The sequence below is a fragment of the Phoxinus phoxinus genome (genome assembly GCF_949152265.1).
Source record: "Phoxinus phoxinus genome assembly, chromosome: 19".
Taxonomy (NCBI): domain Eukaryota; kingdom Metazoa; phylum Chordata; class Actinopteri; order Cypriniformes; family Leuciscidae; genus Phoxinus; species Phoxinus phoxinus.
Genome location: NC_136894.1, coordinates 77,501 through 95,000, shown reverse-complemented (window position 1 = coordinate 95,000; position 17,500 = coordinate 77,501). Strand labels below are relative to the sequence as shown.

General features: G+C 45.4%; 1 protein-coding gene across 5 annotated transcripts in view; it reads left to right on the top strand.

Moving 5' to 3' along the window:
• Positions 1-17,500, top strand: part of kpnb1 (karyopherin (importin) beta 1) — a 31,169-nt gene that overhangs the window by 5,278 nt on the left and 8,391 nt on the right. For 3 of the 5 annotated variants that reach the window (XM_079591601.1, XM_079591605.1, XM_079591602.1), the window contains exons 4-12: positions 2,428-2,628; positions 5,899-6,051; positions 6,130-6,189; positions 6,296-6,385; positions 8,452-8,562; positions 8,642-8,743; positions 9,529-9,753; positions 9,833-10,024; positions 12,978-13,108. In XM_079591601.1, the coding sequence (XP_079447727.1) occupies positions 2,428-2,628; positions 5,899-6,051; positions 6,130-6,189; positions 6,296-6,385; positions 8,452-8,562; positions 8,642-8,743; positions 9,529-9,753; positions 9,833-10,024; positions 12,978-13,108 (1,265 nt within the window). The remainder of the gene's footprint in view (positions 1-2,427; positions 2,629-5,898; positions 6,052-6,129; positions 6,190-6,295; positions 6,386-8,451; positions 8,563-8,641; positions 8,744-9,528; positions 9,754-9,832; positions 10,025-12,977; positions 13,109-17,500) is intronic. The other 2 variants (XM_079591603.1, XM_079591604.1) reach the window with 1 other exon arrangement.

Here is a 17,500-nt window from a genome sequence, read left to right as displayed (position 1 = left end):
CACACCGCAGACTGGGACACACACACACACACCGCAGACTGGGACACACACACACACACACCGCAGACTGGGACACACACACACACACCGCAGACTGGGACACACACACACACACCGCAGACTGGGACACACACACACACACCGCAGACTGGGACACACACACACACACCGCAGACTGGGACACACACACACACACCGCAGACTGGGACACACACACACACACACCGCAGACTGGGACACACACACACACACACCGCAGACTGGGACACACACACACACACACCGCAGACTGGGACACACACACACACACACACACCGCAGACTGGGACACACACACACACACACACACCGCAGACTGGGACACACACACACACACACACACACACACACACCGCAGACTGGGACACACACACACACACACCGCAGACTGGGACACACACACACACACACACCGCAGACTGGGACACACACACACACCGCAGACTGGGACACACACACACACCGCAGACTGGGACACACACACACACACACACACCGCAGACTGGGACACACACACACACACACCGCAGACTGGGACACACACACACACACACCGCAGACTGGGACACACACCGCAGACTGGGACACACACACACACACCGCAGACTGGGACACACACTCACTCACACCGCAGACTGGGACACACACACACACACCGCAGACTGGGACACACACACACACACACCGCAGACTGGGACACACACACACACACACCGCAGACTGGGACACACACTCACACACACCGCAGACTGGGACACACACACACACACAACGCAGACTGGGACACACACACACACACACACACCGCAGACTGGGACACACACTCACTCAACCGCAGACTGGGACACACACTCACTCACACCGCAGACTGGGACACACACTCACTCACACCGCAGACTGGGACACACACTCACTCACACCGCAGACTGGGACACACACTTGCTTTTAAACAAAAAACTGTTTTATTCAGGTTCATACTTTTTTTATCCACATTTTAATGTGGGTAAGTTTTAGGGCTGGGCGATATATCGATATAGTTCAAATTTGATACTGGACTAAGTTATCTTTCGAGTCTTTTTGAGCTAATACTGTCAAATACACTCAAGGTTTACATAAAGGAAGTTGGTTATGTCTAAAGTGAAAGCAAACCGAGAAAATTGAGAGAAATCTGCTTGTCATATGCGTACATATTAGACGCGTCGCGTGCAGGTCTTAAAGAGACAGTAGCCCTAATAGTAAACATGCAGCCGCTGGTCCTTAAAGGGATTGTTCACCCAAAAATAAACATGTTGTCGTTCTTTACTCACTCTAATGTTGTTCCAAACCTGTATTCATTTATTTCTTGTGCTGAGCACAAAAGAAGATATTTTGAGGAGTGTGGCTAACGGGCAGTTGCTGGTCCCCATTGACTACCATAGGAAATAAATATAGAAGTCACTGGGGAACATCAACTGTTTGGTTACCCACATTCTTCCAAATAACTTCAACAGAATAAAGAAACGTATTATTCAGGTTTAAAACAACTTGAGAGAGTAAATGATGACAATTAAAAATTTGGGGAGAACTATCCATTTAATGTTAATAAAACACAACACAGAGGACATCACACACTGCTCTTGACTGAGAACTTTAATAAGAATCCATGTATAATTTATACAGTGAAGTGCATATTTGACTTTATCACTTTGCAGAAAAAATATGGGGATATATAGCCTCTATAGGCTATTCAGACTAAATATATCGGGATATGACATTTGGTCCATATCGCCCAGCCCTAGTATGTTTCATAAAGCAACGGAGTAAGGGTTAGAAAAATCCAGCTCAGATTCAGGACGATGATCAACACTCAAAGCTTCAGGCGTTTCCTCCGTGCTTCTACAGTCCAGTCTGTGACATTAGGCAGGGTTGGTTTATAGTGGTTTAATATTGATCACATTATTTTACACATGCATTTGTCTATATATGCTATCGCTTGTTTCTGCTGCTGTGTTTTGATCAGGAGATTGTTCTTTCAGAAGATGCCTAATAGCGCCCCCTACTGTATAACAGTGGAAACATGGAAACCGGAAAATTCCATCATGGGCGGGAAAGAGTTAATTGTCATGTTAAATGTGTGGCAGAATTAATTATCATTACTTGAGGATTGTGCCTCTTGATACAACATAAGTATCACAAGCGTCACTACTTTTGTGTGTTAACCCTTCACGTTCAGAGTCCGCCGCACTCGCATGAGTCTTTAAGACACGGGCTTCAGAAGACCGTTGAAAGTTCTTTGTCTGGTTGCCAGTAGGGCTGTCCATCGTTGGGTCAACAGGCAATCGATCCGTCATTCACCGGCTTTGATTTCTGTTTTGTGGAGTGCTCAGTGTGTTGTCTGGTGTGCTGTAGGTTCTGCAGACTCTGGGAACGGAGACCTATCGGCCCAGCTCGGCGTCCCAGTGTGTGGCTGGCATCGCGTGCGCAGAGATCCCAGTGAACCAGTGGCCCGAGCTCATCCCTCAGCTGGTGGCCAACGTGACGGACCCCATCAGCACTGAGCACATGAAGGAGTCCACGCTTGAGGCCATCGGATACATCTGCCAGGACATCGTGAGTCCTCAGCCATAACCCATAATCATAACTAGTGATGCACCGATGTGAATATTGTGGCCGATACCGATAACCGATATTAATATTGCTGTTATGGCCGATACCGATATTTACCGATGTCGATATCTCTGTATAGAAAACACATTTTTATGATAATCAAATAAAGAGCTATTTTCCAAAACACTTTTTTTTTTTTTTTTACTTTTGTAATTTATTTTTATGACTGATATTGGGCACCTTTACCTGTGTGTACCAGATGCGATGCGATAAGATCCAGCGACAAATAATTTGTCTGTCCACTCGCGACATGCGTATAAATCAATCAAAACCCAGAGCCAATCAGAACAGCGTGTGGGCAGGCTCTCGCGTCAAGTGCACAGCATCAGAGAGTAATCTTGACGGCAATCGCAAGAAAATGGATAAGTAGCTACATAATCAAATTCACAAATATTACACCATTTGAACAGTATTCAAATACATAGGCTACTGAGTTACTTAAACAATCTTTGTCAAATAATACATTTGTTTCTTCAGTTTGAACGTTCTTGTTTCCTTCCATTTGTTTAATTTCAAGATCTGAGGTGAATTATCCATTGTTGCTTTTACAGCTACAAAGCTGGAGCACTAAATTATATTCAAAGTCACATTACACGCTTTTAACATTAAATAAAGCACATAACCAGTGCCTGAGATTATCATTGCCACACGTTGTGTTTGTTGTTCCAGCGCGACGTCGCGGAAAAATCATAGACAGTAAGTTATATAAACAGAAACAGTTTCTAAAATAGAATCGTCGCGTGTCGCCGTCGCGGCTGGTTAGGACATAAACTCTGATTAACATGGAAAATATCCTTTTATCGCGTGTCGCGGCGTCGCGTGTAGTTAGGACACGGTGTAATGACTAGTTTGCGCGCCCACAATGAAGTGCGCGCCCCTACACAAACACGGGTTCAAACCTCGCCCCGTCCAGCACGGGTGATATCACAAATGTTGATCGTGTGCCCACTATAAAGTACGCACCACTACACATAAAAACGGTTCCCACAGGATCAGTTATTCCTCTCGCTCTGACGAGAGACGTGATAAAGGGTGCACCCTCTGTAAAGCGCGCGCCCCTACACACCAGCGCTGTTCACAGCTGAAATGCGCTCGTGTAAAAACCAAAACAAACATCCCCGCCCCCACACGCACGTCAAATACACAGGAATGATAATCGGCCTGTTCACATCGGCCCTATTTTGACATCGGAACGATACCGATGTGTAAAACAATGACCATATCGGCCGATGTTATATCGGCAGCCGATATATCGTGCACCCCTAATCATAACCATAACTCTGCCAGGACATCGTGAGCAGTGTTGGTCAAGTTACTTGGAAATAGTAATTAGTTACTGATTACTGATTACTTCTCCAAGAAAGTAATCCAGTTACTTTACTGATTACTTATTTTCAAAAGTAATTAGTTACTTTACTAGTTACTTTACTAGTTACTTTACTTCAAAAACATGATGCACGACCTGAAAATGCTATAAAAGCAGACCTTTCAGCCTAATTATATTCTTTCTGCATATTCCATCATCTAAAATTGAATCAAATTAAACATTCTCTTTTTTAAAACTTGTTTAATTAGTTTCAATATTTTAACTTTATGCACATTGCATCAACCAAAAATGTAATTAAATGCAACAGTCTCAGACTTGAAGAAAAATGTTGAACATTTAACCAATTTCTGCAGAGTCCACCATATTTTAACGAAATACACAAAGTCCTTCTTCTGTTAACTTATATTTCTGCATATTCCAGCATATAAAATGCTAATATTTTTTTGTAAAATCCTCTATTCGATTAGATTAAAATAAAATACAGCAATAAACTAATTAAAATGAAAGTCTCTCATGACTGTATTCCAAATTATTAACATTTACGTCTTTTAACTTTAAAGAGCAGATTCGTTTTGTTTTTGTAAATCGTCAGACATGTTTTTACCATTTCATGGATTTTCCTTTGTAGAAAGCCTTTCTTTAAAGTGAATTTCGTTTTGTATAAATTGTATCTTAATTTTAATAAATATTGCATCAACCAATTGCATGTATTTAATAAATAAAAAGCAAATATAGCAGACAATATAATAACCGTGCATTGAGGCGGTAGCGCGCCGCGTTCACTTGCATTGCATTGTTAAAAGCCTTTCTTTAAAGTGAACTTCGTTTTGTATAAATTCAATTATTTTTGTATCTTAATAAATGTTTCATCAACCATTTGCATGTATTTAACAAATACAAGGCAAATATAGCAGACAATAACCGTGACATGGAGGAGCCGGCGCGCCGCGTTCACTTTCACTTTCATTGTTAACTAGAGCGCGCACCTCATAAATGAATGAAACTCAGCGTAGGCCTATGTCTCATGATACATTAGCATTAAATATCTTTGCTGCATCCTTTCTAGAACAGACACGGGCTTTCTTGCGGCTCGCATCAGCATTTACGGATGATGAGTTTTGTGATGCGGTTGCGGATTAAATAAATAATACCCCATTCGCGCAGCTCTATCGATAACAACATTGAACACTAGGCTACACAAATAGTATTCTTTTATTTTATTTAGGCGATTAATTTTCCATAGTGACATAGGAGGTGCCGGATCCAATAAAAAGGTTCCGTATCCAACGTCGGGACTCGGGCGTGTTCCGGCTCAAATTAAGCCACGACTCACGAGACAGTCTAACGAAACAAAATCACAGTAACGCAGTAACGCAGCCTCCTTACGGGGAAGTAACAGTAATCTAATTACTGTTTTTGCAATTGTAATCCCTTACTTTACTCGTTACTTGAAAAAAGTAATGGGATTACAGTAACGCGTTACTTCTAACGCGTTACTGCCCATCACTGATCGTGAGTCCTCAGCCATAATCATAACCATAACTCTGCCAGGACATCGTGAGTCCTCAGCCATAACCACTAATCATAACCATAACTCTGCCAGGACATCGTGAGTCCTCAGCCATAACCCATAATCATAACCATAACTCTGCCAGGACATCGTGAGTCCTCAGCCATAACCCATAATCATAACCATAACTCTGCCAGGACATCGTGAGTCCTCAGCCATAATCATAACCATAACTCTGCCAGGACATCGTGAGTCCTCAGCCATAATCATAACCATAACTCTGCCAGGACATCGTGAGTCCTCAGCCATAATCATAACCATAACTACCGCACTGTTTCATGATGCCCGTTTACTTGAACCTGGCTAACCCTTTCAGGACCCAGAGCACCTTCAGGACAACGCCAACCAGATCCTGACCGCCATCATCCAGGGCATGAGGAAGGAGGAGCCCAGCAACAACGTCAAGCTGGCCGCCACTAATGCGCTGCTCAACTCACTGGAGTTCACGAAAGCCAACTTTGATAAGGAGGTACTGCCGGCTATGGTGCTTCTAGCAGAGGCTTCGCGCGGTACAGGGCATTACATCTCCTGCTTTCTCTTTCTCTAGACTGAGAGACACTTCATCATGCAGGTCGTCTGTGAAGCCACACAGTGTCCGGACACCAGGGTGCGTTCCTCTCGTTTAGCATGCAGAACCTGTCCAAGTGTCCATGAGTGTTCAATGGTATAAGATGCTTCGGGAGCAGTACATGTCTAATTCTGTGTTTCTGTAGGTGAGAGTGGCTGCGCTACAGAACCTGGTGAAGATCATGTCTTTGTATTATCAGTACATGGAGACGTACATGGGCCCTGCATTGTTTGCTGTAAGTTTGCAGATGAGGACGTTGAATAATACTTATATTCATGCCCTGATACCTTGTAGAATGACAAACAAGGTTCATAATGAGGTCACGTACAAGCTTCAACGACTCACTTGTGATTGACAACCTGTGTGAGAATGGAGGAATCATTCCCAAAATTGATTCATCGACATGGAAAACTAATGTTTGGGCAGTTATTATTAGGCCGGCTATTTTAACGAAACCACAGTTGACAGTGGCGTTGTGTCATTGCTAATTAGAGATGAAACAATTGTAATTTGTTATTATTATTTATTTTTGTAAGTGACCTTCTGATTCTGATATACAAACAAAATATAAACTTATCTTCAGTGCAAATTTTTATTTAAAAATAGTCAATAAAACAAACATAGCAAACAACAGTGCAAGTAAATGCAATAGAGCGTGTGCTTTTGGTGTGATTCTCCCAGAATGCTTTAGATGTCTCGCTAATTAAAACGCCTGGTTTAGCTCATCCGCTTGTTCGTGTGTTGAGTAGGGAGATATCTAAAGCGCTGCTATTGGGACAGGTTTGTGTCCGTGCACATGACTTTTCTTGCTCCACACGTGTAAAAGAGGCACATCTATTACCAAATCAGACTAGGGATGCTCCGATCCACCTTTTTTGTTTCCGATACCGATACCTGCAATTCAATATCGGCCGATACCGAGTACCGATCCGATACCAGGGCAGTTTTTTTTTTAAATCAAGTAGAATTTCTATAACTATGTGTGTTGAACTGATAATCACTCTTTTGTGTGTTAAACACAATCTACTTAATACAGACAACTTCATTACAAAGAAAAAAAAAAAAAAAAAAAAAGACCATAATCTATGACAAAAAATGCTATTATAAACTAGAATAGTGGATAATTAAGCAGTAAAATTTAGTCTAGAAAAATCACAAGTGCTCAATAATTGTATTAAATCTGAACATAAAAAAAACATTTAGTGGGGAACAAATATGAGAATAAGTGTAACACTAAATCTGCTAAAACGTTACACATTGCTCTTTGTATTGTTGTAAAATACATTCATGAAAAACAAGATAACAAAAATCAAAAAGATTAATTATTTTATAGCCTACTATAAAATTGAGACATGTTTTAAATGTATAGCACAGCGGTTTAATGAGGCAGCAACATGATGGATAGTACAGAACTATACAGAACAGTCGCTGTATTGATATGAAAAGCGGCACACAGCGCGTATGCGCATCGCGAGCGCAGAATGATGCGCTTGAAGCAACACGAGTCACAGCGCGCAGCGCGTCGAGTCCACATTGAAGATTTCAAAGCACGAAGGAAAGACATATTGATGCGTAGAGTATTATACAGTATCTATCTAATCAATAGTTTATTTATTATTTAATGTCAGTTACTGTGCGCGTGAAGAACAGTTAGCTGCTATAGTGCTCTGACTCCAGTGTTGTGAGAGACAGACACCCGGTAGAAAGTAGTTAAGGTACAGCAATAAAGTCCAGCAAGATAAAGTTGTTTAATGCAAAACCATAGACCTATATCTACAGATCAAGTATAATTATAGTAACATTGAATCATCTTGGAGAGAGTTGTTCATCGTGTTGACTCGTAACCGAACGCGACGCGCTGTTTGATGCTGAATGGAGAATGACTGACAGCCGCAGTGGAGGGAAAAATGTACGTGATCTTGAATTTAATGACTTAAATATTAATTTATATCTCACATTATACTATATAATGGCTTCAGAACACTTATAATATAGTGCACGACAACTTTATGGTGCTTTATAATGTTGTTGTGCCTTTTGTGGGGCTTAACAATAGCACAGAATAGTATACGCACAATATCGGATTTGGATCGGCCTCGTCCGACCGATACCCGATCCAGCAAAAATGTCAGTATCGGAGCCGATACCGATACTGAATATCGGATCGGTGCATCCCTAAATCAGACCAGGAAAATGGCATGTAAACTTTGTAGGGAACATTGCATTTTAAAACATGACTAAAATATACATTTAATGTAGACTGTGATGTTGTCAGTGTCTCACCAGCTTCTCTGTGTTCAGATCACAATAGAGGCCATGAAGAGCGACATTGATGAAGTGGCCTTACAGGGGATTGAGTTTTGGTCCAACGTCTGTGACGAGGAAATGGATCTGGCCATTGAAGCCACTGAGGTGATGCTGGCGTGACATCTGCTATCTGCTAGTCAAACATGCTTTACCGTTTGTGATGTGTGTTAACGTTTGTCCTCAGGCCTCTGAACAGGGTCGTCCTCCAGAGCACACGAGCAAGTTTTATGCAAAAGGAGCTCTGCAGTACCTGGTGCCCATCCTCACTCAGACGCTCACCAAACAGGTAAAGCTGGTGTCCCGCCTGGGCTTTCCCAGATGTGAGGTGTGTGCGCAGTCACTTCCTTGATTAGCACTGGCAGACACTCAGAGTAATGCGCTGAGTCTCATTCATTAACCAACTCAGTCATAACTTAAATAACTAGTTTACATTTAGTTATTCTGTTTAACAGTATGCCAGTATTTAACAGTATACGAGGCAAATCAAATATAAATCGCATCAAAATATGCACTTTATCTGCACAATATACAGAAGCTAGGCCAACTGATGTTTCATGTAGTTCTTCTACTTGTATGTTCATGTATGATTTAGTAGGTGAATTAAAGTCCTGGGTATACTTATTTTTCCGCGCTTCCCTCCGCCTTTACTAGCTAACTGCTGTGGCCGTGAGTGCGGACCGGCTGGTTCGGCGCGTGTACACTATCTAGTGGACTTTGTTTCCTGTTAATGAAGTTGCACACATGCTTACGACTGAACTATACTTTGGGCTTTAAGCAGTGTCATGTACTGTTTTTTTACATTCAGTTCACAACTGTAAAGCTGATTTTTCTATTCAGCCTCCAGGACCAGAACTATCAGCTTTATAAAATTAGTTGTGCTGCATTATCACTTATATTACTTGTATATCATGTAATGGAGCTGCTCATGTACAGAAATCCAGCTCTGTCCTCGTACGTCTCATGGGGAGCTTCCAGTCATATGCTTTGAAATAAAAAGGAAAGTGTTTGCTGCTTTATAGTGTTTGAGTGAATGCTATGGGAATGTTACTGAGGAGTCTGTGCTGTTTGAAGGATGAGAATGATGACGATGACGACTGGAACCCGTGTAAGGCCGCTGGCGTGTGTCTGATGCTGTTAGCCACGTGTTGTGAGGACGATGTGGTGCCACACGTGTTGCCCTTCATCAAAGAGCACATCAAGCACCCCGACTGGCGCTACCGGGACGCCTCGGTCATGGCCTTCGGGTCCATTCTGGAGGGTCCCGAACTCAACCAGCTCAAACCACTCGTCATCCAGGTAAGGGTTTACACGCGAGGCTAATGCAGCGGTTGGCCTGTGTGACGGGAGCTGTGTGTGACTGTCGCTGTGTTGTCAGGCCATGCCCACGCTCATCGAGCTGATGAAGGACCCCAGTGTGGTGGTGCGGGACACGACGGCCTGGACGCTGGGACGCATCTGTGACCTGCTCCCCGAGGCTGCGATTAATGAGGTGTATCTGGCCCCGCTCCTGCAGTGCCTGATCGAGGGCCTCGGGGCCGAGCCGCGCGTGGCCTCCAACGTCTGCTGGGTAACAACACCGTCATGTTCTGTCCAGGGTTATTATAGTTTTGCATTATTCATTAGTTTTTATTTTTATTTCGTTTTAACTTTGTGTTTTCAAATTCAGTTTAGTTTTAATTAGTTTCTAACGTGGGTTTGCTAGTTTAGTTTATTTTTTATTTTTTGAAAATGCTTAGTTTGTTTAGTTTTAATTAGTTTTAGTATTAGTTTTAGTCTTTTTTTAAGCCCGACGCGAAGCGGAGGGATCTTGAGCAGCCTGAAGGGGTTGTATTATTCCCAATAACTACCGACTCGCTATACATTATCCCGCTTATTACATGGCTACCTATCAAATAAATCACTACTTTGAAACAAAATATTGATTTAAAAAGAGTTTATTGATAGTTTACGATTGTATTGCTTCCACTAAGCTTCCGCCAAAGAAAATAGTGCGCTCCGTCTACGGTTAGAATTCTGTGAGTCCATATAGGGAATGCGAAGGTGACGTCACGCCGTGTTGTTTACAGGATGTTTACAGGATCGCGCCCTATCCCGCTCTATTTGAATTCGTGTTTTGGAGGCTGTATTTGGATTTTCTGCTATATTTTTTATAAACGTCGATATGGTTGGCCAGTGCTGCTCGATCAAGAACTGTCATAGCAGGTCACACGATCGCTCAGGGAGGAAGCTGAACAGCGCAATACGTTTTTTCAGCTGTCCTTCTTGGAAAAAACAGCAAGGGAAGCAGGTCGAGGAGCTGACGAGAAGACGCCGGATATTATCTTGTTTTTATACTAACACTGGTGAACTAACTTAATGTAAATTATGTATTGTAAATTATGCATTCATTCATTTATAATCAACATAACCACATGAGTTACAAAAATAAATCTGGGTTTTTAAACAATGTTGACGATTATAACAAATCTTTTTTTATTGAAATGCAACTGCTCAAACCCACTGCTTATGACTCTTTAAAATAATATAACTTTAGCTGAATATTTAGCATTTAACCCGTAATCCAGTCTTGGGCTACTACATCATATGGATTAACTTGGTTTATCGCGGACAGTTTGTCCAAATTAAGTTTTTTGGCAGTGGCATTTAGTTTCTCCTGGTAGGGTCCCTTCTCTTTTTCTTTCAAGTTCTCAATTTTTTCCATTCTTCTTCAATTTTATCTCTTTTTAGCCAAACACACCCACTATTAAATGTCATATCAACGGCCGGCGAAAGGTAAACAAGAGATCGGTGCCTGTAAATATGGCGGCCACGTCCTATAATGCAACACTGCGTGACGTACCTTCACATTCCCTATAGCAATGCTCTGTTTTTCATGGCAACGGTCTGTTATACTCCGCAGCGGTCTGATATCAAGAAATAACAGACCGCATTCTACATTGGAATTCAACCAAGCAATGTAATAAAACAAAATATAAACTTAAAAAGGATGGGACAAATGGGCTGCCAATGTAGATCAGAAGGCCGTTGAAAAAGAAAAGAAATAAAGTATTAAATCCCGAGATGTATCGAATCAAAAGGTACGTCGGTCCATCGGGCATTTGCCCGGAATGCCAGATTACCATTCCAGCCCTGCAGCTTATAACGTTAGTGTTTTGACAACGACAACACAATTTTAAGTTACCTCAAACTTGCAACTGGTTAACTTTTTAAAGGCCCAATTGCTTCTCATATGAACATTATATTCAGAGAATATAAAATATTTGTATACCACTTGTTATGTGTGTGATTGTGTAAGTGATTGTGTAAAGGTGTTCATGGAGATGCCAACCTTTTGCGAACTTGCTTCAACGTCGCGTCGAACACATTCACATGGAGACGTTCTCTGGAGACTTGAGAGGAGGGGAGGGGTGTGTGACTGTGTGTGTGTGTGTGTGTGTGTGTGTGTGTGTGTGTGTGTGTGTGGCGCGCATGCATGCGAGTGACAGTCAGAGAGACGGAGGGACAGCAGGGAAAGGAAACACAGCTGAGCGAATTCTCTGCGTGTTTTTAAATAGCGTCGAAGGAAAGACATTGACAAAGACGAAAACTAAGGACATTACTCTATAATTTTAGTTAGTTTTGTCAACCACACATTACAGTTTTATTTAGTTACCGTTTTTTTGTTTTGCCTCGTTTTTATTTTTATTTCAGTTAACGACAATGTTTTTTCCCATCTAGTTTTAGTTTTTTCGTTAACTATTATAACCCTGGTTCTGTCACATGACTGCTTTCATGATGATTAGTGAGCGCGTTTTCATGCACAGTCTTAACCAGATTATGCAGAAGATGACGTGCATGTGGTCATGTAAACGTGTTAATATCAGCACTGCTGGTCTCTGCGTGCTCTAGACAGTGCAGTTACAGTGTTACGCCACTAGGCAGGCACTCTTAAAGTGTGTCATTAAACTGTTCATTCAACTTACTATACTTTAATTACTGTAACTTTTGAGCGCCACTTTACAGGGCTCAGCTGACCAGCAATGTGTCGCATGAGCAACGCTGTCGCTGAAGCTAATTCTGTATTTGCATAAATATTGGTGCAATATAAATGTTATATTGTAAGGTCTGTGTATGTAGTTACGCTGTTGACCGTGACTCTGCTAGTCCTAACTTAAAGCCCTAACCCTGTCTGTGTATCGCCTCAATAGCAGCAAAAGTCACTCTGAGAAATTTGCTAAATTTGTTCAGTCTACCTTTGAATCAGTTCTACCTGTATCTAAAGCACGTGTGTAGTAGTTGAAGACACCAGTATAGAGTGATCAGTGTGTTGGAAGCCTCGGACCCGCTGCACACACTCATGGGTGTGATCAGTGTGTTGGAAGCCTCGGACCCGCTGCACACACTCATGCGTGTGATCAGTGTGTTGGAAGCCTCGGACCCGCTGCACACACTCATGCGTGTGATCAGTGTGTTGGAAATCATGGGTGTATCATGTGTGTATCGTGGTGCTGTACAGTGAGGCTCACAGTTGCTGTTTTCAGGCCTTCTCCAGTCTGGCTGAGGCTGCGTACGAAGCCACCGACGCTGCAGAGGACCAGGAGGAGCCCAGCACTTACTGCCTGTCCTCGTCCTTCGAGCTCATCGTGCAGAAGCTGCTGGAGACCACAGACAGGTAAACCATCAACCTCTCCTCTGGCTATCCTCTTCTCCTGTCCTCATCTCCTCTGGCTATCCTCTTCTCCTGTCCTCATCTCCTCTGGCTATCCTCTTCTCCTGTCCTCATCTTCTCTGGCTATCCTCTTCTCCTGTCCTCCTCTCCTCTGGCTATCCTCTTCTCCTGTCCTCATCTCCTCTGGCTATCCTCTTCTCCTGTCCTCCTCTCCTCTGGCTATCCTCTTCTCCTGTCCTCATCTCCTCTGGCTGTCCTCTTCTCCTGTCCTCATCTCCTCTGGCTATCCTCTTCTCCTGTCCTCATCTCCTCTGGCTGTCCTCTTCTCCTGTCCTCATCTCCTCTGGCTATCCTCTTCTCCTGTCCTCATCTCCTCTGGCTATCCTCTTCTCCTGTCCTCATCTCCTCTGGCTATCCTCTTCTCCTGTCCTCATCTCCTCTGGCTATCCTCTTCTCCTGTCCTCATCTCCTCTGGCTATCCTCTTCTCCTGTCCTCATCTCCTCTGGCTATCCTCTTCTCCTGTCCTCATCTCCTCTGGCTGTCCTCTTCTCCTGTCCTCATCTCCTCTGGCTATCCTCTTCTCCTGTCCTCATCTCCTCTGGCTATCCTCTTCTCCTGTCCTCATCTCCTCTGGCTGTCCTCTTCTCCTGTCCTCATCTCCTCTGGCTATCCTCTTCTCCTGTCCTCATCTCCTCTGGCTGTCCTCTTCTCCTGTCCTCATCTCCTCTGGCTGTCCTCTTCTCCTGTCCTCATCTCCTCTGGCTATCCTCTTCTCCTGTCCTCATCTCCTCTGGCTATCCTCTTCTCCTGTCCTCATCTCCTCTGGCTATCCTCTTCTCCTGTCCTCATCTCCTCTGGCTATCCTCTTCTCCTGTCCTCCTCTCCTCTGGCTATCCTCTTCTCCTGTCCTCATCTCCTCTGGCTGTCCTCTTCTCCTGTCCTCATCTCCTCTGGCTATCCTCTTCTCCTGTCCTCATCTCCTCTGGCTATCCTCTTCTCCTGTCCTCATCTCCTCTGGCTATCCTCTTCTCCTGTCCTCATCTCCTCTGGCTATCCTCTTCTCCTGTCCTCATCTTCTCTGGCTATCCTCTTCTCCTGTCCTCCTCTCCTCTGGCTATCCTCTTCTCCTGTCCTCATCTCCTCTGGCTGTCCTCTTCTCCTGTCCTCATCTCCTCTGGCTGTCCTCTTCTCCTGTCCTCATCTCCTCTGGCTATCCTCTTCTCCTGTCCTCATCTCCTCTGGCTATCCTCTTCTCCTGTCCTCATCTCCTCTGGCTGTCCTCTTCTCCTGTCCTCATCTCCTCTGGCTATCCTCTTCTCCTGTCCTCATCTTCTCTGGCTATCCTCTTCTCCTGTCCTCCTCTCCTCTGGCTATCCTCTTCTCCTGTCCTCCTCTCCTCTGGCTATCCTCTTCTCCTGTCCTCATCTCCTCTGGCTGTCCTCTTCTCCTGTCCTCATCTCCTCTGGCTATCCTCTTCTCCTGTCCTCATCTCTCTGGCTATCCTCTTCTCCTGTCCTCCTCTCCTCTGGCTATCCTCTTCTCCTGTCCTCCTCTCCTCTGGCTATCCTCTTCTCCTGTCCTCATCTCCTCTGGCTGTCCTCTTCTCCTGTCCTCATCTCCTCTGGCTATCCTCTTCTCCTGTCCTCATCTCCTCTGGCTATCCTCTTCTCCTGTCCTCATCTCCTCTGGCTGTCCTCTTCTCCTGTCCTCATCTCCTCTGGCTATCCTCTTCTCCTGTCCTCATCTCCTCTGGCTGTCCTCTTCTCCTGTCCTCATCTCCTCTGGCTATCCTCTTCTCCTGTCCTCATCTCCTCTGGCTATCCTCTTCTCCTGTCCTCATCTCCTCTGGCTATCCTCTTCTCCTGTCCTCATCTCCTCTGGCTATCCTCTTCTCCTGTCCTCATCTCCTCTGGCTATCCTCTTCTCCTGTCCTCATCTCCTCTGGCTATCCTCTTCTCCTGTCCTCATCTCCTCTGGCTGTCCTCTTCTCCTGTCCTCATCTCCTCTGGCTGTCCTCTTCTCCTGTCCTCATCTCCTCTGGCTATCCTCTTCTCCTGTCCTCATCTCCTCTGGCTATCCTCTTCTCCTGTCCTCATCTCCTCTGGCTATCCTCTTCTCCTGTCCTCATCTCCTCTGGCTATCCTCTTCTCCTGTCCTCATCTCCTCTGGCTGTCCTCTTCTCCTGTCCTCATCTCCTCTGGCTGTCCTCTTCTCCTGTCCTCATCTCCTCTGGCTATCCTCTTCTCCTGTCCTCATCTCCTCTGGCTATCCTCTTCTCCTGTCCTCATCTCCTCTGGCTATCCTCTTCTCCTGTCCCTCATGGCTCTCTTCTCCTGTCCTCTTCTCCTGTCCTCATCTCCTCTGGCTATCCTCTTCTCCTGTCCTCATCTCCTCTGGCTATCCTCTTCTCCTGTCCTCCTCTCCTCTGGCTATCCTCTTCTCCTGTCCTCATCTCCTCTGGCTGTCCTCTTCTCCTGTCCTCATCTCCTCTGGCTGTCCTCTTCTCCTGTCCTCATCTCCTCTGGCTGTCCTCTTCTCCTGTCCTCATCTCCTCTGGCTATCCTCTTCTCCTGTCCTCATCTCCTCTGGCTATCCTCTTCTCCTGTCCTCATCTCCTCTGGCTGTCCTCTTCTCCTGTCCTCATCTCCTCTGGCTGTCCTCTTCTCCTGTCCTCATCTCCTCTGGCTATCCTCTTCTCCTGTCCTCATCTCCTCTGGCTATCCTCTTCTCCTGTCCTCATCTCCTCTGGCTGTCCTCTTCTCCTGTCCTCATCTCCTCTGGCTATCCTCTTCTCCTGTCCTCTTCTCCTGTCCTCATCTCCTCTGGCTATCCTCTTCTCCTGTCCTCATCTCCTCTGGCTGTCCTCTTCTCCTGTCCTCATCTCCTCTGGCTATCCTCTTCTCCTGTCCTCATCTCCTCTGGCTATCCTCTTCTCCTGTCCTCATCTCCTCTGGCTGTCCTCTTCTCCTGTCCTCATCTCCTCTGGCTGTCCTCTTCTCCTGTCCTCATCTCCTCTGGCTGTCCTCTTCTCCTGTCCTCATCTCCTCTGGCTATCCTCTTCTCCTGTCCTCATCTCCTCTGGCTGTCCTCTTCTCCTGTCCTCATCTCCTCTGGCTATCCTCTTCTCCTGTCCTCATCTCCTCTGGCTGTCCTCTTCTCCTGTCCTCATCTCCTCTGGCTATCCTCTTCTCCTGTCCTCATCTCCTCTGGCTATCCTCTTCTCCTGTCCTCATCTCCTCTGGCTGTCCTCTTCTCCTGTCCTCATCTCCTCTGGCTATCCTCTTCTCCTGTCCTCCTCTCCTCTGGCTGTCCTCTTCTCCTGTCCTCATCTCCTCTGGCTGTCCTCTTCTCCTGTCCTCATCTCCTCTGGCTATCCTCTTCTCCTGTCCTCATCTCCTCTGGCTGTCCTCTTCTCCTGTCCTCATCTCCTCTGGCTATCCTCTTCTCCTGTCCTCCTCTCCTCTGGCTGTCCTCTTCTCCTGTCCTCATCTCCTCTGGCTGTCCTCTTCTCCTGTCCTCATCTCCTCTGGCTATCCTCTTCTCCTGTCCTCATCTCCTCTGGCTATCCTCTTCTCCTGTCCTCATCTCCTCTGGCTATCCTCTTCTCCTGTCCTCATCTCCTCTGGCTATCCTCTTCTCCTGTCCTCATCTCCTCTGGCTATCCTCTTCTCCTGTCCTCATCTCCTCTGGCTGTCCTCTTCTCCTGTCCTCATCTCCTCTGGCTATCCTCTTCTCCTGTCCTCATCTCCTCTGGCTATCCTCTTCTCCTGTCCTCATCTCCTCTGGCTGTCCTCTTCTCCTGTCCTCATCTCCTCTGGCTATCCTCTTCTCCTGTCCTCCTCTCCTCTGGCTGTCCTCTTCTCCTGTCCTCATCTCCTCTGGCTGTCCTCTTCTCCTGTCCTCATCTCCTCTGGCTGTCCTCTTCTCCTGTCCTCATCTCCTCTGGCTGTCCTCTTCTCCTGTCCTCATCTCCTCTGGCTATCCTCTTCTCCTGTCCTCCTCTCCTCTGGCTGTCCTCTTCTCCTGTCCTCATCTCCTCTGGCTGTCCTCTTCTCCTGTCCTCATCTCCTCTGGCTATCCTCTTCTCCTGTCCTCATCTCCTCTGGCTATCCTCTTCTCCTGTCCTCATCTCCTCTGGCTATCCTCTTCTCCTGTCCTCATCTCCTCTGGCTATCCTCTTCTCCTGTCCTCATCTCCTCTGGCTGTCCTCTTCTCCTGTCCTCATCTCCTCTGGCTATCCTCTTCTCCTGTCCTCCTCTCCTCTGGCTGTCCTCTTCTCCTGTCCTCATCTCCTCTGGCTGTCCTCTTCTCCTGTCCTCATCTCCTCTGGCTATCCTCTTCTCCTGTCCTCATCTCCTCTGGCTATCCTCTTCTCCTGTCCTCCTCTCCTCTGG